We start from the raw sequence: 21,295 nt of genomic DNA, 5'->3' as shown, positions 1-21,295 counted from the left end.
GCAACTTCCATGCTTATTGCGTGGAATGGCGGCCTGTTATGGAACCTGCATTTTCCTAGGCATTCACATTCACACCAATGGAGGGATTACGGTGTCATGAAGGAGAGCCTGCACCAATATGCATGTGAACGGAACGTTCATCTTACGTGTATGCGCCTTGTTGATAGGTGCCTGCGAGACCTAAGCCAAGGACAAGCTGAGAACTCTAGCAACTCCAGATGTGCAGATTGCCAATACCTGTCTAGATAAACCCAATGGTACTACACAACATGATTTTGTGCCAGAGCAGGCGATTCTTTGCAACTGTGATTGTAGCCGGAAGGAATAACATTTGAAGCAAAATTTGTCTTGCACAGTAGTTTGAAACTCGTCGACATTGCCTACTGTACATATACTTCACACAGCAGTCCAGGACCTAAACTGAGGCAACTCTGGCAAACCGGGCAAAAATTTCAAAGGACTTTTTGGTAATTACAAGGGTAAGGATAAAATCGTAATTTGAAACTAGGGTTTAGACGTTCCATCTCTATAAAACTAGGGTTTATATCTCTTAACCTCCTCCATCAACAACAATCAACACCTCTCTTCTCTCCAACCTTAACCTCAAACCCTAGCTGCGGTTTTTCTTTCCACTCTTCTAAAACCCTCATTAATCACTGCCAATGTTTTAGCTTATCATCTGAATCAATAAATCTGTCTGATTTCATCATATATGTTTGTAATTTCTGGTGGGTTTTGATCTGTTTTTCAAATCTGTACATGAAGTGAGGGTTTCTTTTGCAATGTCTGCTTACACAGACTCAGGTATAATGATGTTTATTTTCTGTTTCATTGATTTTTTTTTCAAGTTTTTGATTTGATTTTTGGTAATGATTTTAAATACATTTATCTGATTTTATAGGGAAATAAACAAAATCAAGCTTGAAATTTGCTTCATAAATCAGTTGTGAGGGAAGAATTGAGAAGCATGGCTAAGCTGTTTTGAGTCTGGTATATCAGTCTTTACCCCAAATTTTAGTTATATGATTTTTGTCTATTGGAATGATTTTGGCTTAGGTTGTAAGAAGTCTCTAATTCGGTTTAGCATTCTATGGATGTCATAATTCCAATTTGGTTTAACAAGCTCCCGAATTTTCAATGGTTTCATCGATTTGATTTTTTAATAGTCAATTATACAGATGAGGATGAATTTATATACTATAATCCAACACTTGATCTGAGGAATTTGTTTCCCTTGATGTTAAATAGTAAATTTCTGAATCTGTTATGTAAGTTTGACGTTCGGGTTTGTTTTTTTTTTTTGTTTCTTTTTGATTGATTTTTTCTTTGGGTTTAAAGATTGAATTTATTTGTGTCATCAAGTGATGAAACTGAAAGTTATAATCTTAGGACACCTTCCTACACAGCGTAAGCCAATGCTGTGAATGAGAAAAACATTTCTATTCTGATGATGGCCTTCTGTTTCGCTTTTGCAACACTCTTTGGTTATTGTACAAATGTCTCAATTAACGAAGAGAACTATAAGGCTATGATGGTATTGTTGTGTCTTTTTGACACTGAAAGTGTACTTTCATGTACATTCCTTATGATGGAACAATTAGTCGTTTAGGTACTCTTGCTTAATGGGTGATCACTTTTGCTGGCTTGGTGCATTGATAGTTGAATTTTACTTGTACATAATGGTTTAAACTTATTAAGCGGTGATGAGCAGCTAACATGTAAGAAAAACTCATGTAGGAAGTGGGATTTTCAATGAAATACTCTTACGCTTGGCTTCTGAGCTTTAATTGTTTTAAACTTCCTTTGGCAAGTGATTTTAGGCTGTAGTTTTCCGATATGTTTGCTTCTTTTGGTTTCAAAAGCAGTGATGAGCAGCTAACATGTAAGAAGATCTCATGTAGGAAGTGGGATCTTCTATGAAATACTCTTACGCTTGGCTTCTGAGCTTTTGTTCTTTTGCTTGTTACTGTATGATAAAATCTTGTTTCATTTCAAATATAATATTGGTTTTTTAACAAAACGAATGAGTATCTGTTGTTAAGCATTGATGAGCAGCTAACTTGTAAGAAGAACCCATGTAGGAAGTGGGTTTTTCTATGAAATATTCTTACGCTAGGCTTCTGAGCTTACATCCACTCAATATGAGACCTGTTTGTAACCATATCTCTGTGCAGTTTTCATTTGGTTCAGTCATCGAAATCTTAGCCAAACCATTATGGATAGACTTGGTCATCATTTCTCAATAATATTTCCAATGTCAATAAATCAGATTAAAATGGCTAATGATGATAAACTCTTTATCTTAGCGGATTTCAGTGAGATTTGTCAATGATCTGAATGTTACACACACTGAAGCCTAAATCTGTTGTTATTGATTACTTGACTTACTTCAAATATTCAGGTTTAGTTTCTGCTTCTTCTGATTGTTTTTTAGTTACAACTTGAATGGAATTGGATTCTGATTTTGATGCAATGATGAGTTGAAGCACACGGGAGTGTGTTTAGGGCAGTGGGGAAGACCTAAAAATCTTTCCCGTGAGCCTCTAACAAAAACGACTTCTCCTTCCACTGAGCATCCTATTTCTCTTCCTTTTAAGTATACAAATCTTCTTTAAAAATAATCAACTTAGATCTAGTTTTTTTTTTTTTGATATTTAGGAACAGAAACTGATTCAAATGGCTCTAAATCTGAGTCAACAGCAGGTGTCTTTCAATGTCAAAACCTGACTGCCGCTTAGAGCCAACATTAACTTTACCAGAGTAAGATTGCTTGTAACTCACTTATATGTTGCTAGCCACAATATCTGGCTACATTTCCAGACCCAAATATGTTTCATTTACTTAGTGCCTCTCTTGGAAATATTTGATTTAGGATTACAATTTTGACATCTATTTATTTTCAAGTTTTTTTTTTTTTGGAGATTTGTGTGCCTTTTTATAATATCAGTTTCCATTTATTATCTGCATGTTGCACCCCGGGCTTCTCTGAAATATACAATGACGAAAAAAGCCCCAATGCTCATGCTAAATTTTAGCTGTTTAGTGTTGCAGGTTCGCTTAGTTCTTCAACAGCTTATTTGTGTCAAAATAACTGCCACATTTCCTTATTGTTTTAGTATTAAAAGTTGCTTATCAAGTTACGGTTTTGTCGATGTCATGTTCTGGTTTAATTTGATTCTATATCAAATATACAAGTATCTACTGATCAGATTAAAAGGCTAATGATGATAAATTTTTATATCTTAGCGGATTTCAGTGAGATTTTATCAATGATCTGAATGTTACACACACTGAAGTCTAAATCTTTTCTTATTGATATACTTCCATAACATGCTTCGAAATTATATTCTCCCAAGTACTGAGGTTCTGTTTTGTTTAAATTAGTATAAAATGCCGATGATGACTACACATAGACCTGTAATGATTGCGGAGATGACCGCACAATTTGAACATCTAAGGGGCTGAGGCATTTATAAGTATTCCACATCTGTTTAGTCAAGCTCTTTTGTTATTTTTTTTGGAGGTTTGTATTCTTTGTTTACAGCATGTTAATTTTTTTCCGTTCTAGTTGGTTTCATTTTCCATGTATTGTCCGCATGTTGCACCCCGGGCTTCTCCGAAATATATGATGACGAAAAAAGCCCCAATGCTCATGCTAAATTTGTGCCGTTTAGTGTTGCAGGTTCGCTTAGTTCTTCAACAGCTTATTTGTGTCAAAATAACTGCCACATTCCTTATTGTCTTTGTCTTAGAGAGTAGTTTCAAAAGTTGCTTATTCAGTTCATTGTTAAGGTTCTGTTGATGTCATGTATTCTGGTTTGGTTTGATTCTATCAATAGATTAGATTAAAAGGCTAATGATGATAAATTTTATATCTTACCGGATTTCAGTGAGATTTTATCAATGATCTGAATGTTACACACTGATGCCTAAATCTTTGCTTATTGATCTACTTCCAGAACTTGCTTCAAGATTATTTTCTTCCAAATATCGAGATTTTGCCTTGCTATTTTGTGGTTGCTATGGTGTCACATTTGGGCTTGGATTGTTTTTCTGAGGATAATTAAGATGGAAGTGATGATCCTTTCCCCAGCTGATCGACTAAGATTATAATGTGCGTTTTGTTTAAATCTCTTTTTCAACAGAAGAGGTTTTCCAAGCCAGTACTCTGATCCATCTTTACATTCCTCTATATATAAAATTGTTTTTTATTTATTTCTTACAAAAGCTTTTATTTGCTTACTGTTGGCCATGTAGATTTGATCTCTTTTGCTGTTAAAAAATGAGTTTGTTGATTGTTAATGATGATAAATCTAAGGCTTGTTTCTCAAGAACATTCGCAGTTGCCGCCTAAGAGCTTTCGCCTTTCGCCGGGCTTGAGAGCTAATGCTGCTTTATTCCTTCCTTGGATGTCTGAAACATCTTTTACAAACTTTACTTTTTACTTCTTATATTCTTCAAGCATGATTGGCTTGTTTTAATTTCATTTGGTATCTAATCCTGCTTCATTTCAACAACTAGGAGAGTCTGGATGAAGGAAATATTTTATGTTGTTTATTTTACTCGAGATGTTCAGGTTCATTTGCTCAGTAATTGTTTAGCGTGCGGATGATGAATAAAATTCATTATCAGCAATTGTTTGTGTACTCCTTATTTTTTCTGCTCATTACGTTTGCTGATAATGATTTTTTTTTCCTATTCCTTTCTAGACTGTTATTTTTTTTTTCATTTTGCAGGTGTGTTTGCTACCAAGTTCCTTTCTACTCTAGTGTTTACGCCAGTTTGTATATTTGGTTCATCTCCATTTGCTTGTTTGGTGTTTATTTGAGGTCTTGTGTTTCAATCCTTAATTCAGAAGGTGGACTTTTTTTCTCTCCATCAGAACTCGATATTTAGTTGTAACATCATAACTTCAGCTAGAAATCTGAGATCTCTGACAACATCTAAGACCTCAATTACAATGGCAGATCCAAGATACATCGATTCCGATTTTCAATTGGTTGTTATTATCATGTTTGAGGCTTGCCTCTTTTTTGAAGGAAAAAAAGTGTCACTTGTTATTGGTTCTCAAGATACTTTTTTTTCTGCCTTGTCACTTGTTTTTCCCTGATTCACTTACCCTCGATATATTTGTTTTTATGCCCCTGATTCACCCATTTGAATCAGATAAATCAAGATACCTTCCTTATTTTCTGCCGACACATGCATTTTATTCAGTTGTGAGTTTACATACAGATATATATAGGGCGTTTCAAGTAAATGTGCAAGCGCAAGGACGATGTTGTATGGCCTGTGGTGTATGTCTACCTCTGCCATGACCTTAAAGCTGTTGGAAATAAAAAAAAAACCAAAATAGATTAGTTGACATATAATCACATACCTAAATACTGCGGGGATTAAAAGAAATGTCAAATATGTTTCTTACCTTGATTTGTGAGTTCCAAATTCTTGTCTTGGCCAATTGCCCAGAAGAAATACCCACCCATGCTATTATCTCGAGCATATTTAACCTTGACATCAATAGTTGTAGGATTGTCATATCCAACCCAATCGGTTCCGCGGTAGGAATACATAGATACTGTCTGCGTATCATAAACCACTCGAGTCCCACTAACTCCATTAAAATTCACGACATCTGAATAAATTAGAATCCCTGCTCCGGGACCAACCCCGACTGCAGCTGCACCAATTCCATTCACATTCGGATCCTTCAACTTCCATGTTTTCCCGTACATTGGTAATCCCATAACTAATTTGTTTGCCGGCAAGCCGGCCTGTATCCATGCCTGAATTCCGGCACTAGTACTAATTTGACTTGAAGGGTCGTAAAGCAAAGCATGTGCACCAGTCTTGGATGTATCCCAATCTCCACGATAATCGTAACACATTAGGTTGACAAAATCGAGGGAGTCACGTACTGCTTGCGCCGGGTACGTTGTAAGCTCGCTTGACAGGATATAAGCGCTTGGCGTGAAGTAAACAGCTGCCGTTAGAAGAAGCCTTGGTTTCCCCGTTCGACCAGTCTCATCGTTAACAGCTTTACGCCATTCTGTGAGGAGAGTTCCTAGATTGACCATGGCTGCTTGAGTTAACGGGTATTCCCAGTCAAGGTCGAGTCCATCGAAACCATATTTACGAGCCACTTGAATAGTGGAATTGATAAAATTTGCACGGCTAGAAGCACTACTAGCCATAGCAGTGAAAACACTTGTGTCTGAACTTCCTCCTCCAATGGATAACAGAGTTACTACACGAGGAGTTTTCGAAAGAAGAGATGTAGTAAAAGTTGTCATCCATTGATCGTCTTCTGGTTTTACAACTAGCTGGTAATTTGATGAACTGATTCCGACGAAAGCGTAGAATACATGACTGTAATTAGAGGGTATAGCTGATGGTGGAAGTGTGTTTCGTAACCATGAAGGCCAGTAAGCGCCTCTTACATCAACGGAAGTAGTTGAAGCAAACATGGCGGTAAAGGTGAAAAGGAAGAAGAACAGGATTGAATTAATCATTGGGTTAGCCATTGAAACTGACTAATTTATTTTGAGATATTAGTTGCATAAACACTGAACTATTTATAAGGGCATGCATGTGGCTGCTGTTTGTATATGGATTTAATAAAAAAGAAGAGAAAAGTATATGGAGATATTTATTGTCCACAACGCATGCTTGATTGTTTTACTAGTTGACGGTGTATCCCATTTGGTCACTTGTCCGACTTGCCATGAACTTCCTTGGTCCTTATCTTCTTTCGCTGCTAATCTTAGTCACTTTCTTCGTGGTCCAGTTGGCTCGGGAGTGGGTTCAGAGTAAGTGTCCGATGGTGGTGATCCCATTAGATCAGCAGGGCCTAGCTAGTACTTGGTGCTATAATGACAAATGAACATATATGTCCCATTGTTTTGTGGTTGAAATGGGAGGAAGACCAAAGACTTGGATAAAAATGGTGGGCTAGTTGCTGGTCCTTTTCATCAACCATACAATTTAGTGGGATTGTAATGGAGGAGGTTGAGGAATTTCATGATTTTCCATCCACTTCTAATATATTTGAGCAAGTTGAAGGGATTTTGCACGAACATACGCATAAACAGGTTTTTTGAGAACAAGTTGGCAAGCGAGGCGGCTGTCCCCTAGTATGGACACTATCACACAATTTTTTCTACTCCGAGAAATTATGGCAAATTTGCATTTGTCATTTTAGAAGCTGTTAGGGGCGTCACTTTTTGGAAGTGACCCCGATGTTATTTAAAATCATCCATCGAGATCTCAAAGCTAGCAATATACTTTCAGACAGAGATGAAATCCTGAAATTGTAGATTCCGGCATGGTTAGGCTGTTTGTGCTTCAACTGTTGGAACAGTATGAATTTTGTCGTAAGTTTTAGTTCATAACTGTACGTATCAAACCAAATCTTTTTCTACTTTGTGAATAATTTAAAGGGAGGAGAAAGGCATGGAGACTCTGGAAAAAGGGATCTGACCAAACTTTGAAGGACACATTCAAGAAAATGTTCCCACAATTCTCTGATCAGTCATGAAGTACCATCACCACCTGCATGTTTTTCTGGCAGTACTAAACATATAGATCGAGCCTTATATCTGGGGTACAGTGAAGAACAAGGAGACATTCTACCGTACTAACTCCTCTTTCCTTCCCAGCATGGACAAAAGCACGGTAAAGAGGATAGAGTTGCCACCAGGGATAAGTTGCTTAATTGGGAATTGGCAGGAAGGAAACCAATGCATTGTCGTCCGTTCAGGGTGGGAAAATTGTGCCTAAAAACAATAAGGTATAATTAGAGTTAGAGCTCAAGATGGCCAAGAAACAATTATGCGGATTCCGAGTTGAGAAGCCAAGTTCTGGCCCAAACCGGGAAAGAAATCGAAAATATTGGAAGTTGGTGACGAAGGATGAGATTGGCACCAGCTTAGGATATGGCTGTGAAGTTGGTGACAATTTTGTTTTGTGAAAATAGAAAGGGAAGAATGTAGCCAAACATACGAAATAACAAGTCGGATTACAATTTAATTGTCAAATAAAGCAAGACTTGTAAAATAGGAAATAACAAGATTGGTACACCTGCACTCCGGTTTGATGGATCTTATGTGACTCATGTAGTTTCCAAAAATCCCACAACTACAGCCGTTGTAATGATAACTAGTGGATTGCTCGTGACATAATGGCACGGGGATGGAAGGGTACTACTTTCCATTACACTGTACCTAAACGCTGCAGCTAATTGTTTCTTCTCACTGTTACTAAAACTTTAGAACACAATAACCAAAAGAAGTTGTATTATCTTTCCAAAAGATGTTACATGGACACTAAACCAAAATTACAATAATTTTTATACGAACACATTTATGGGCACATGGAAGTAACTTAAGCGGCACATGCAATTTCACAGAGTATTAGTTGAGAAGATAGACGGGCCTTTATCGAAACTGGCAGATCCTCTTAGCAGAAGATGGAGGGGCAATACGACCTTTAGTGAAACAAACCGGGGAATTATGAAGCTCATTTGTACCAAGGCCACTGAACAATTTTCCCAGCAGTAGTAAAATAGTCGGCGTAGACTATCATTAAGAAAGCAGCACTTGTAGCAAACTGTAAACTGTTCCATCTCCGGAGGAATAGAAGACCACCAGCGGCTTCCTGAACATTCTTGCTACCTTTCCAAGGCATGGACACATGAAATAATCTGCCTCATTTTTGGAGTTGCTGAAACACTTCTCCTTTTCTTTCCCTTGCATCAAAAGCTGCATATAAAGTAAAATCAAGTACATTAGGCTTAACGAAACGGGTGATCCTGACCTCAAATTACTGGCAACAAAAATCGATAAACACGCTGGTACTTGTCAGGGATTGATCTTTTAACAAATATGCTACCAGGTCAACTATTCCCGTGGGGCTTTAAATTCCTAATAGGTCGGATTCAATTACTCATGAAGTCATGAGAAAAACAAAAGGTCAAGAGAGATGTGTTGCTAGTGTGCACAGCACAGAAGTTATCAAGCATGAGATAACAATTTTTTTAAGCAGCCTATGTGCCAGTCTCACACAAATCAAGGACGCAATATATGACTGACGCCACAAATTTTCTTTAAGTATGAACATGAGGGACAGTTCCATATTTTTGAACATACCAATATTGGAACTGAAGTCGCAACAATTTAACTTGAGAGAACAATGTAAACATTAGAAGAAAAAAAAAGAAAAAGAAAAGAAAAAGAGAACTTACTTGTACACTAAAGATAACGAATACAGACATACAGTTGCCTGAGTTTCACCGGGGAATAAAGATTCCTATGGAATTAGACTGCATCCCCCATGTAGAGATTTAAACGAACCTGCAAATAGAAGCGATTAACCATTTCAAAATCGGTTACCATTACTTAGAGTCAAGGTTTCCATGGTCAATTAAGTAATGTCTCAAGTCTCAACTAATCCATTATTGCAATTACTTATATATCATGGAAACACTAAACTCAAATTAGACTTAACTGTGAAAGGAAACAGTAAACTAAGTTGGAATTTTTATGTGTAATATAAATCTGACACACCTATAGAGGAATATCAAAACTTACCACTACTTAGTCCTGCAATGTGCTCATTATTAGTTGCATCACCTACTCTTGTTCTTCGTGTTTCATAAGCTCTACGGCGTTGTTCAAGGATCAGCTGTTTTTCATTTTCAGTCACCAAATTTCTTCTTTCTTACATTGCAGAACGGGCTTTTTCAAGGATCTGATGCTTTTCATTTTCAGCCATAGAACTTCTTCTTTCTCTCATTACAGTACGACGCTTCTGTAACTGAAGCTCCCTTTGTTGCAGCTCAATTCTTGGGCTTCGGTGGGGAATCAATGATTCTGCTTTATTCTCTCCAGCTAAATTAGAATCTAGTATACCTGCTGCACATGTAAAAAAAAACAATATTATAAGCTTATGTTCTGATGTCGTTACTTATGGGCTGAGCATTTACTAAAGATAAGTCATTGAATTCAGTAAGCTTACAACTGGTTTCATGGTCATCTAGTTGACGATTTGCTGCACTAATTCTTGCGCGATAAGCAACACAACATCGTTCATTTCACTCCTTTTTCCTTCGGTAATTGAATCTAGTTTTGCCCTATGTTGAGTACGACGCAACCACCTTTCTTTTGCAGTATCAGTGTCTGTTAACTCTCGAACTCGAGCTAGATCAGCAACTCTCGGACTTCGACGTGGATGAGAACTCGATGAATCCATCCACAATGGTAATTGAAGAAGTTATGCAGTTGAACAATGGTATTCACTTGGACATTTACACAAACAGGAGATGTGGATGAGAACTCGATGAATCAATCCAATTCTACCGTTTCAACCAATTCAATCCTATCATTTCAAACAATTCAATCATATTATTTCAACAAATTCAATCCACACCCAATTTCTAATTTAGAGTATGATAATAGAAAAATACAAACAGTTAATTTAGGGTGTAGAAAGTGGAGAACGATGTTGTTGTTGGTGGTGGTTCCATCGATTAGGCATTTACAAAAATACAAACAGTTAATCAAACGTTACCGGAAGTGAAGAGATGAGTTTAATAACCAAACCAATCTGGAAGTATTTGTGGAGATACTTCTGATGTGATATAATCTATTCACCCAATTCCAATTTAGGGTTACAATTTCTGAAGTGATTTAATCAAATCAAAACTCTGAACCCTAAATTCGAAACTAAGTACAGATTATTCGAAGTTTAAGGTGGGGAAATTGACGAGGATGAACATGGATTTTGATTTCGGTGGTGAAGAAACGAATGGAGAGAGATGAGGCGATCACTGGTGCTGTTCGATTTTGTTTCAGGAGTAAGAATGATAGAAATTTATTTGCCCCTTAGTTTGTTAGGATTTACGTTATTCTGAGAGAGAAAACAATTCACGGAAGGTCATTCCCGTCATTTCGTTGTTGAACCAAAATTTGGGTCACTAACACCAAACAAATCGTTTTGCTTTATATTATCGAAACTAGTCATAAAAATTCAAGGTGACCAAACTTGTGGTACAAAAACCCCACTCAAATGTTGGGATCCATTAAAACACTATCGTAAATAAAATTGATATAAAAAAACTCCAAATTTTTAAAAATTGATACAAAAATTCCAAATTTAAATGTTGGTTTCATCATAAAATTTGATGAAACCAACATTTAAATTTGGGGTTTTTGTGTTAATTTTGTTTTGATGGAGTTTTTGCGTTACTTTTGTTTTGATGGGTTTTTCGTGGAAGGATGGTTACACCTCTGAGGTTATAACTCGCGGACCGTTATATTATAGATAACACAAAGCTTAAGTCATGTATATCACCACTTTGACGCTAATATGATTTTTACAAACACTTTATATTGACTGTATGTGATTCTTACAATGATCACAAAATTAGTTTGAATACAACAATGGAGGAACACAAGATAGCTAAGTTCTAATGGATACCTGTTTTCTCTCTTGGTGGTTTCCTAGTATTCTATATTCTCTCTCCTTTCTCTCTATTATTTTTGAATCCATATATAGGCAAATACATCAGTAGAGGACAACTAAAGTTCACGTGTAAGATCTCTGTTGACCGATACTCTTGCACTTTGTCTTATTCGCTAGGATTTTGAGAGCTGTCCCTATCTGTCGCGTTGATGCTTCGTGCTTCTTCCAATGAATATCGCGTCGTCTCTATCGTGTGACAGCTCTTCGCGCTTCTTCTCTATTGTCGCGTAATCATTATTCGCCTTATTTCTTACTTCTTCGTGCTTATGGTTATTTTGATTGGAACGAAGTTGTAGATTTGTCTTGTGCGATATTTCACCCCTACATTTTGTCTCTTCTCGCATTGTTCTTCTGCAAGTGGAATAATGCGAGAATCTTCGGTCAGGTTTCGTGCCAGTCCTGTCTTTCCGTTTTCTCTTTCTTACTCGACACACTTCTGTAATTTCCGCGTAACCGATACACGTGTTATCTGTTTCCTCCTTTGTCGGTGGTGCGTCTTTATTGCTCTTCTTTGAATAAATACCTTAAGGAGAGGAGAATATTTTTTTTTAATCTTTCTCTTTCTCTCCTGTTTGATTTCTTTTCTTTTTCTCGAGTTTTATGGCTTTTATGGAGAACTGTGACGCGTCTCTCCCTGCTACTGCTGTATTGTATTTTCGGTGAGTCCTTGCCTCAGTTCTTCATGCTTTGTATTTCTTTTGTTGTTTTCCGAGATTCCATGTCGTTTTATTTCTTATTTTATTAATCCTTCTCTTCTGCAGATCTGGATCCTGTTTTAGTAGGTTTAATCAAGGGGTCTATAAAGGATCTTCATCGTGATTGGGGGCCTTCCAAAAATGTGTTTTTGTCTTCTTTTGTTCCAAGCATGATGGTATTTCCTCTCGATTGTACGGTGCCCAATTTGATCCTCGGGTTACCATGTGGAAAGGATTATCCACCGTGCCTGTTGGAAGGGTCTGTTTTGCCGCTGCGTGCTTTTTACCTTGAAGTCACCTTGCAAAGATGATTACTTTGCTGTTTGGGATCATGTCTTAATTCCAATTACTAGGACGTCTGGTGGATTTGATGCGCTACTGGCGATGATGAATCTTTACACGGCAAGAGGGACTGAGTGGATGTTCGTGAGAAGAGATTTTGGTTGTGCATTTTTTGTGCTCTCTCCTTCTGTTTTCTGTACAATTTTTTCGCGTCATTACTTCACGGCTGTGTTACTTTCCTGTATTCGATTTTTTGAAAAAGACGTATTCGAAATCGAAGGCTTTTTATTTTCTGTGTGTGTTATTTTGCGAAATATGGTTTGAATATCTAACTGAGGAGGTGGGAAGCATATGAAATTTCTAGTCTTCCCATACTTTCCTCTGTTTCCTAGCTTCGACGGAAGATTCGTGGTCTAACATGTTATGCAAACTAAACTATGCATGTTAAAGTGGTGGAAAATAAAAATGTGCGACTGAACTCAAATTCTTGTGAATATCAGAACAACGCAAACATTATATTTTGAAGCGAAAACTAAGTTCATTTTTGGCTCTCATGCGGGTGAGATTGTGTCATGTTCTTGGGGTTTAGTATGTGTGCAAAGCAAGTCTCTATTATGATGTTATGATTGGATGTGGTGTGTGTCGCTCTTCCCTTTGGTCATCACTTCGTTCAGATCTCCCTTTATCTCCTTTTCCGTTCCATTGCACATTTCTCCCAGCGAATGTCCATTTTCTCCTGTAAATGCTCGTTTCTTTTTTTTTCCCTCGTATGATAGCTTTGTGGTATGGTTCTCTTCATCTGATTGATAGGAAGGGGTTTTGCTGATACTGCTTATAGAGAAGACGGAGGAGGTGTTTGAGGAAATTTCTCTCCCTAGAGGTAAAGGGTTTTATAGGAAATCTTCTTCAAATAAGACGAAGGAATAGTGTGTTGTTTATCAGGTTCTCATGGTGGACAGAAAAATGATTGTGATGAGGATAACAAACAATCTTTAAAAGATAATGGTTTCTAGCCGGTAACTGGAAGGTGAGGATGAATCCTCCCTGTTTCTAGCGCCAAAATATAATTGCGGAAAATCCCACAACCACACCCATTGTAATGATAATAACACAAAACTTAAATCATGTGTATCAACTCAAACATTAATGATATTATTCACCACTTTGACGCTAATATGATCTTCACAAACGATTTATATTGACTGTATGAGATTCTTACAGTGATCACAAATGAGTTTGAATACAACAATGGAGGAATACAACATAGCTAAGTTCTAATGGATACTTCTTCTTTCTCTTGGTGGTTTCCTAGTATTCTATCTTCTCTCTCTATTATTTTGAATCCTTATATAGGCAAATACATCAGTAGAGGACAACTAAAGTTCACGTGCAAGATCTCCGTTGACCGATATGCTTGTAGTTTGTTTTGTTCGCCAGGATTTTGAGAGATGTCCCTATCTGTCGCGTTGATGCATCGTGCTTCTTCCAATGAATACCGCGTCGTCTCTATCGCGTGACTGCTCTTCGTGCTTCTTTTCTATTGTCGCGTAATCATTATTTTCCTTATTTCTTACTTCTTCGTGCTTATGGTTGTTTTGGTTGGAACGAAGTTGTAGATTTGTCTTGTACGATATTTCGCCCGTACAACTCAAGTGGTGTATGATAGATACCAGCATAGACAACATAGCGTATGTATTCTTACTGTGGAATCGATAGGATTGGATCGCGAAGGTTAAATACGCTCTAGATGACGGCGTTGATGGGTATTTTTTCTGAGAAATTGACCAAGGAACTAGGAACTCTCCATTCAAAAAAATTGACCCTTAGAAAACCTTATTTGGATTCCTATTATCTGTAATTTGCAATAGTTGTTGGATATTGGATGTTTATTAGAGGGCATACCATGGTTGTCTAAAGAAGGCATAAAATATTTGCAAATTTGGGTGTTTGAAAATTAAAATGGTTCTTTTGTGGTTCTAAAGTTTAAGGGAAAAAGACTATGTTGTATATGTTGCGGTAATGGAACTTCTAGCACATATTGAAGACAACAGCCTTTCCTTCATCGATTATCCAATGAAGAGCTCCTTTACTTAGGCCGTGGCTCCAGTAAATGGTAAAATTTTGAAGTGGGGATTTCCTCCATTAAATTCCAACAATTGAAGTTTGCCACTGCTTAAGATTGTATGCTAAATCTGGACGTTGGGGTTTCATGGTGAAGGAGGGTAACTGAAACAGTATCCTTGCAACTAGGCCATATACATTTCTTAAAAATAAATATATTTACTACAACCACTAAGAAGAAAGCTCTTAGTATTCATGGTTTTTCCCGCATATATACAACAATATCCTTGCAAATTAAGTTATTATAAATAACCTAGTAATATAGCAATTTAGCTAATTGGAAGTTTTAACCGTAATTCAGATTTTCAGTTAATTTCTGCAACAACTGAAAATCTGAAAGAAACTTACGAATTCATATGAATTTAGAGATCTCTTTCTTCCTTCACTTCGGTTTTCTAATAATCACTGCTTTCTGTCTTCCTGGTAGATTTTGCTCGTTCACATGAATCTATTAGTTTCGTATCTTCTTCTCCTAATGCTTTCAAAGACACCAAGGTATTCATATGAGGGACTCCAAAAAGAAATTTCTCACCAAAATTCACAAGTACTCTGGTAGATGAAGCTTTTGGGGCATAAAGATAGACATTTTTGTCACGATAATCGCAGCATAGAAGCCCACCACTCTTTGTAAAAGTGATCGGACTGATATTGATACAACTAAGGTCATCACACTCTTTACTCCAAACCGCATCCTGATTATTTACATTTTTCTTTAAACACCACATGTCCCAGTTACCTCCAATATATGTTTAACATGCAAATAAAAAATTGCCTAAAACCAGTAGTCCAATATCAAAAGGTAGCGGGAAACAAGGTGGTGATGCAAGTTTGTGAAATTCTTCATCAGCCAAATCGAAGGAAAAAAAATACTTCCTTAGAGGTGCACCCAATGAATAGCTCCGTTCATAAACATGCCAAATCTTTTAAAACTCTTCACATCGTACTCCTTGTTTCCCACATTTCTCCATCCAATGCCACTGCCAAGAGTGTATACCTGAAAAATTCCAAAATATGGATATTCCCGGAATTAAAGATTCTAACAACCTTGTACTCATTGGTTCAAGGACTGTAATCAAATCCACTTAGGAAATATCTTTCAACAGATTCTGGTTTTGGAAGAAGAATATATTCTCTGGTTATGGGATTACAGATATAAACAGGTTCATGAATATATGCATTGAAACAGAATAAACCATTACATGATTCAAGAATGCAACAATTGTTAGATGGAAGTCTTAAGTTGATCCTTGTTGTTCTATAGGGGCGAAATATCGCACAAGACAAATCCATAGCTTTGGTCTAGCTAAAACAACCATAAGCACGAAGAAGAAGAAAATTAGGCGAAGAGTAATTACGCGATAATAAGGAAGTAACGCGAAGAGCAATCACACAGTAGGTATGACGCGACATTCCTCAAGATAGATGCGAAGCAACAACGCGACAGACAGGGACATCTCCCAAAAAGCCTGACAAATAAGACAAACTGAAACATGATCAACTAACATAGATTTTGCACATGAACTTTGGTTGTCTTCCACTGATGTATTTGCCTATATAAGGGTTCAAATAATAGATAGATAGAGAGAGGCAGGTTGAGATGAAATTCAGTCAAGTAAGAGACATAAGAACCATTTCTAGAGAAAACAAAAGAAGCCATTAGAGCTTAGTCCTTAATTACTTCATTTTATCAATTGTTGTATACCAAATGTCTTTGTGATTATTGTAAGAACATCATACATTCAATACAAAGCACTTGAGAAGATCATATTAGTGTCAAAGTGGTGTATAATATCATTAATATTTAAGTTGATTTCCATGACTTAGGCTTTGTGTTATTATCATCTCAACGGGTGTAGTTGTGGGATTTTCCACAACCACATTTTGGCGCTAGAAACAAGGAGGATTTATCCTCACCTGATGGTTACCAATTGAAGATTGTCACCTTTTGAAAACCCTTTGTTATTCTCATCACCTCCATTTTCTGTCCACCAAGAGAATTCACTTGTTGGTTGTTTGAAGTCATCATTGCTCTGAAGATCTAAATCACTTTCCTCCACTGTCCCACCATGAAGTATTAACAAAATGTCGTTACGATTTTGTGAAACACCCAGTAAATTTATCTTTGCCCTCTATCTCTATCGTAAACCTGTGGTAGACACAACACTATTTCCTTGTTTGGCTCAGAAAAGTCCCTATTTTTGATTCAGAAACTTTCCCTTGAACCTGTACTCTCCAAACATAGAAGATTCTAGTGATGCAAAGAACCAACTTTAACAGTAGATGCAGGATGGAACTGGCTGCTGTCACGGAAAACCCGCAATATTGGACGAAATGGGTCAATCTGTGAAGATGAAGCCTTCTTTTGCAAGAAAATATCAGAAAATCCATGAACAAAAGGCATCCATCTAGATGAATCATTTTTCAGCTAGGAAACACATATAATGCTTTACCTTTTCACAAGAATAAGAAACACGGAAAAACTCTCCAAACTTATTTTGATCCCTGGAAAAAAGTATATGTTCATTGCCTCTATGAAAGATCCAATACCATTTTCCATATAAACTTTTCCTTGACTCCCTCTTCATGATATTCCTCATCCAAATAACTCCTTCATTGCTGATTAGAACTTGAAGATTTTTTTTTTGTATCCCTTGTTTTCTCATCAAAAAATACACCATTAGATCTCGATGAAAAAATAAAAGATTTAAACTTACAATCTATAATAATTTCTTTCCCTGAGTGAACATGCTTCCTCCTAGAATTTTTCTTCCTTCAAACTGTTTCCCAGTCATGAATCTCAATCTCCCTTGTTGTATTTGATAATTATGATATTCCATGTTGTACACCACAAACCTTGTATGCCCAGCTTATTGATCCTTCTACCATCTTCATCGTACCTTGTAGACCCTGTTTGATCAGCTGACCCTGCTTTCTCTGTTGATTTGAATCCAAAAACCCTAATCCATGAAGTTGAGAAGAAGAACTTCTCACCATTTTGCCGCGAGAAAACCAGACATTCTCTTTTCTCTCTAACTAGGATATGTAAAATTTTTTGTTATTACAAAACTTAGTTAACACTACACCAAATGTAGTGTCTCGCAACAGTAACTGGCAATTGCAAAAATGGTCGCAACAGTTTACTATGTTACGAAAGTCGGTGTTGCAATACTGAGACGTTGCGAAATTTAGGTCGCAACAATTTCGAGGAATGTCAAATTTAGCAACTGTTTTTAACTGTTGCGACTAAGAGGTTCGCAACAGTTTGGTAGTTGCAAACTAATTCTAACAATTGCGACATTGGAGTATCGAACAGGTATTAGCTGTTGCGAAGTTTTTGTAACAACAAAAATAGTGGTTTTGACCAATAAAAACCAGGTCAAAACCAGTCAAGACCAATAAAAACCAGGTTAAAACCAGGCTTTACTACCTTCACAACCCAAACACACGGGACAACAATCACTTTAAGAAAGTGACAAATTACCACCTTATTCTTTAATTTAACATCTAGGTTTCCATGTTACCTATAAAGTTAGCATTCTTCATGCTTAAGATACATACAATACAAAATAAGAAAAAACATCGCCTAAGATTTAGAAATTGATTCAAGTACCCATTCTAATGATAAAACAGAAATTCAACAGGAACTCGTTATTGTAAATCACAAATCCATGTCAACAAATTACAAAAGAAGATACCTTGAGCTTCAATGAAAGAAGAGGAAGAATAACAGTTCCTTTCTTCTGCAAAACTTTCCCAATATTATCCCCTACTGTTGCTGCCAACGTGAAACAAATTGGTTTCCACATCTTTCTCTAAGAATTTTTCTTCTTCTTCTCTGGGTTTTGAGATCTTGGAGTTTCTTCAAGTTACCTAAGGAGCACCAACTCCTGTTCTCTACGGTCGCGTTTGCATATGTGAAGCCGTATATTAAGGAGCACCTGTTTCCATAGAAGGAGTTGTTAAGAATACATATGATACCCATCAAATACAACTTTAACAAACTAATATACACAATCTAATTTCCATGCCATCAGAGATGTGAATAACTATTGTACAAAGAAAATTACGGAACAGAGAAATGAAACAACTTTTTATACATATTGACCAAACTACAAGCTTAATAATCTGAGGCTATAAAGGAAAAAGTCAAAAAGTTGTGAGGGATTAAGGGAAAAAAGATCAGAAAAGCATCTACCTGAATTGTCGAATCACGTTCTTGTATCTGAATTTTCTGGTCTTCCTCCAGTTGCAAAATATGGGCAACTTGATTTCTGAGTTGTGTGTTTTGATCCTTCTCAATCTTATGCTTTTCAGACAACATCAAATTTTCTGACTGCAGCAAAAATGATGCAATGAAGATAATGTCGAATTTCCCTAGACACAACCTAAATAGAACGTTTTGAGATATTTAAGAACTTAAGAAAAACCTTTAGATCTGCCTGCAATGTAGAGGAAACTTTCTAGGCCTTCTGTACTTCATTGAAAAGAAGAATACATTGCTCATTTGCACCTTTAAGCTCATGCTTTAGTCCCATAGACTCTAAGCTTCAAATCTTGAACTTCTTTCTCCTTTTCATACAACTGCTTCCTGGCATCATTTGTTTGCACAATAAAGAAAACTTTGAGGAAAGAGAGATCAACATCTCAGTATTCCATCAGAATATTTAACACAAACTTACTCTCCATTTCTTAATTGTTTCTCGATTCCCAATATTTAGCTCAACACTCCGATCTCTTGCAGAGAAAGTAAGAGCTGACAGTGTCTTGGCCAGAATAGAAGTATTGGGACAGAAATTTACGATCAACAATGTTTTTGAGCTTCCTCCTGTAAAAGGTTTGACTTTAAAACTCCAACAAAAGCATCATATCTAACCAACTTCAGCACTTGAGTAGAAATAACTGATTACCTATTGAATCTTCGAGTAGTCTTGTAAGTCTAGAGTTTTCATAAGGTATCATCTCCTTCTTCGAGGTCAACGAAGACAAGACATCACCCAAACTACAAGTGAAATACCAAGAAAGTCAGAATCTTCCTGTATCACATCAAATAGCTGAAACTTTTGTGTCTGGCTCTACACGTAAAAACTTCATGTTTTGATGAATATGCGGAAATTTGTTACATCTAAGCTAGAAAATTTCAATCAATAAACATGTTGAGTAATAAAAAGACCACTTACGCAGATAGCGATTTCGTCACATGAAACAAGTCTGTAATATGCTCTCCAGTAGCATCTTCCACGAGCAAACCTTCACTTCCTGCCAAGTCTACAAAACAAAGCTTGATGTAAAAAGTTTCACTAGTGATCCAATTGTTGTATTGAATATGAATATTGATAACCCTGAAAACAGCATAGCCCATAGGCATATGACCTATAAAATTTGAGAACCATGTGGTTTGCCATAAACAGGTAAGAAGGGGTTTGGGACAGAAATGATGCGAAATAGTCAGCAGACAAAGTAAAAGAACCATACAAATGAGAGACATTGAATTTTGATGTGTCTGCCCCTATGCTGAATTCCCACTTTCAGGACTTTGGAGAAGTCCACTGGATTTTTAACTTTCTCCCGCACAAGTTTTACAAAAGAGTCTGCTGACCTCATGCGCACTTTTGGCAGATCATTGTCAGGCAACAAATCTTATAGCTACAAAGAACACATCAAAACATAAACTAATATAAGCTGATAAGAGTATAAGGGTACATTAGGAATTTTGTGAGTATAATCGAATATAACTTGTTCGTTATAGAGTTCAAAGTTGAAATGTACACATAATATTGGAAATCACCTACTTAAGCCCCATGTGTATACTTCTCCATTCATTATACATAAAAATACAACTGAAGCTACCTGCTTTTACATCTTTGATACTTAACAAACAATCAAATTCAACAACTACAATCATATGTTACCTGAGACTGCAATACAATGTTCCCATCCAACGACAACCCTGACATTAGAGTTTTCATTTGGAAGAGGAAATACTTCTTCAATTTCCTAAAATGATATCTCAAGGGTAACCAAAACTAAGTAAGAAAAAAAGCTCCAATCTTGAAAATCATAATGAGCATTTCAATTGACTAGTAGCCAATACAAAGTCAAAGTTCAGTAAGTAATTACCCCATATTTCAAGAACTCCCATACCGTTGTCACATCATCGGTTGAACGTTATGTAAATAGCTTTCTAAACTCTAAACAGAAAACAGAAATACATACTCAAATGAGCAAAACCCCAGATTTTAAAAGTAAAATTTACAAAGAAATGGTCCAAATCATGGAGAGTACCAGAATTTGCAAACTCTTGATGTGAGTTTTTTCTGTTCAAATGCTCACCAAATATCTCATGACTTTTATGCAAACTCAAATCAGATGAAAGCCCATCTTTTCATATCTGATATTAACTCTAACTCCACCTCAATCTCGTAAATTCATCTCAGTGAAGAACAATAACAATTGGATAAGACATAAAATTCTTTAAGAAAATTGAAGAACTCTAACTCTTCAAGCAATCGAAAAAAACACAATACAAATGAACTTTACCACAAACCCATTAAAACTCTACAAATATTTAACTTATGAGATGACACAACCCTAAATTTAAAAAACAAAGGAGAATCTGAGATTTGTTAGTCTAAACCCTAACAATTTTTTTTTTTTTTCAGATTGAAAAAAAAAAACCC

At 36.5% G+C, this 21,295-nt stretch overlaps 1 protein-coding gene, 3 long non-coding RNA genes, 13 other non-coding genes and 1 pseudogene across 20 annotated transcripts; 15 read left to right on the top strand and 3 right to left on the bottom strand.

Moving 5' to 3' along the window:
• The first annotated feature begins 573 nt into the window (after positions 1-573).
• On the top strand, positions 574-4,422 carry LOC113318338. Its single transcript, XR_003344438.1, has 3 exons — positions 574-804; positions 902-990; positions 2,659-4,422. It is a non-coding gene; the product is annotated as an uncharacterized LOC113318338 (long non-coding RNA).
• On the top strand, positions 1,176-1,265 carry LOC113319885. Its single transcript, XR_003345861.1, has one exon. It is a non-coding gene; the product is annotated as a small nucleolar RNA snoR31 (small nucleolar RNA).
• Positions 1,354-1,455, top strand: LOC113319850 (annotated as a pseudogene).
• Positions 1,695-1,785, top strand: LOC113319809. The gene has a single exon (XR_003345795.1). It is a non-coding gene; the product is annotated as a small nucleolar RNA R24 (small nucleolar RNA).
• Positions 1,859-1,949, top strand: LOC113319808. Its single transcript, XR_003345794.1, has one exon. It is a non-coding gene; the product is annotated as a small nucleolar RNA R24 (small nucleolar RNA).
• On the top strand, positions 2,039-2,129 carry LOC113319811. The gene has a single exon (XR_003345797.1). It is a non-coding gene; the product is annotated as a small nucleolar RNA R24 (small nucleolar RNA).
• On the top strand, positions 2,277-2,358 carry LOC113319840. Its single transcript, XR_003345821.1, has one exon. It is a non-coding gene; the product is annotated as a small nucleolar RNA R11/Z151 (small nucleolar RNA).
• Positions 2,467-2,577, top strand: LOC113319846. Its single transcript, XR_003345826.1, has one exon. It is a non-coding gene; the product is annotated as a small nucleolar RNA Z152/R70/R12 (small nucleolar RNA).
• LOC113319902 lies at positions 2,962-3,102 on the top strand. Its single transcript, XR_003345874.1, has one exon. It is a non-coding gene; the product is annotated as a small nucleolar RNA snoR134 (small nucleolar RNA).
• Positions 3,216-3,299, top strand: LOC113319839. The gene has a single exon (XR_003345820.1). It is a non-coding gene; the product is annotated as a small nucleolar RNA R11/Z151 (small nucleolar RNA).
• LOC113319922 lies at positions 3,390-3,471 on the top strand. The gene has a single exon (XR_003345893.1). It is a non-coding gene; the product is annotated as a small nucleolar RNA SNORD25 (small nucleolar RNA).
• Positions 3,593-3,733, top strand: LOC113319903. Its single transcript, XR_003345875.1, has one exon. It is a non-coding gene; the product is annotated as a small nucleolar RNA snoR134 (small nucleolar RNA).
• Positions 3,851-3,931, top strand: LOC113319843. The gene has a single exon (XR_003345823.1). It is a non-coding gene; the product is annotated as a small nucleolar RNA R11/Z151 (small nucleolar RNA).
• Positions 4,069-4,177, top strand: LOC113319816. Its single transcript, XR_003345800.1, has one exon. It is a non-coding gene; the product is annotated as a small nucleolar RNA Z103 (small nucleolar RNA).
• LOC113319847 lies at positions 4,297-4,421 on the top strand. The gene has a single exon (XR_003345827.1). It is a non-coding gene; the product is annotated as a small nucleolar RNA SNORD14 (small nucleolar RNA).
• Positions 4,423-5,138: 716 nt separating the features above from the next.
• On the bottom strand, positions 5,139-6,557 carry LOC113318337 (class V chitinase-like). Its single transcript, XM_026566480.1, has 2 exons — positions 5,426-6,557; positions 5,139-5,326 (listed from the first exon to the last, which is right to left on the bottom strand). Exons 1-2 carry the CDS (start codon positions 6,522-6,524, stop codon positions 5,304-5,306), a joined length of 1,122 nt encoding a protein of 373 aa, XP_026422265.1. The 5' UTR covers positions 6,525-6,557; the 3' UTR covers positions 5,139-5,303.
• Positions 6,558-8,265: 1,708 nt separating this feature from the next.
• On the bottom strand, positions 8,266-10,820 carry LOC113317540. 2 transcript variants are annotated; one of them, XR_003343625.1, is made up of 5 exons: positions 10,567-10,820; positions 10,015-10,374; positions 9,588-9,911; positions 9,242-9,350; positions 8,266-8,759 (listed from the first exon to the last, which is right to left on the bottom strand). It is a non-coding gene; the product is annotated as an uncharacterized LOC113317540 (long non-coding RNA). The 2 variants fall into 2 exon arrangements; XR_003343624.1 differs by having other exon boundaries at positions 10,015-10,819.
• A 7,365-nt stretch (positions 10,821-18,185) lies between these two features.
• LOC113316454 lies at positions 18,186-21,187 on the bottom strand. 3 transcript variants are annotated; one of them, XR_003342994.1, is made up of 10 exons: positions 20,901-21,187; positions 20,736-20,806; positions 20,528-20,612; positions 20,091-20,261; positions 19,796-19,883; positions 19,526-19,617; positions 19,298-19,443; positions 19,046-19,206; positions 18,814-18,951; positions 18,186-18,556 (listed from the first exon to the last, which is right to left on the bottom strand). It is a non-coding gene; the product is annotated as an uncharacterized LOC113316454 (long non-coding RNA). The 3 variants fall into 3 exon arrangements; XR_003342993.1 differs by having other exon boundaries at positions 20,091-20,612; XR_003342992.1 differs by having other exon boundaries at positions 20,091-20,806.
• Between the last annotated feature and the right edge of the window lie 108 nt (positions 21,188-21,295).

The sequence above is a fragment of the Papaver somniferum genome, chromosome 10 (genome assembly GCF_003573695.1).
Source record: "Papaver somniferum cultivar HN1 chromosome 10, ASM357369v1, whole genome shotgun sequence".
NCBI lineage: Eukaryota > Viridiplantae > Streptophyta > Magnoliopsida > Ranunculales > Papaveraceae > Papaver > Papaver somniferum.
This window is presented reverse-complemented; position numbering and strand designations above follow the sequence as displayed.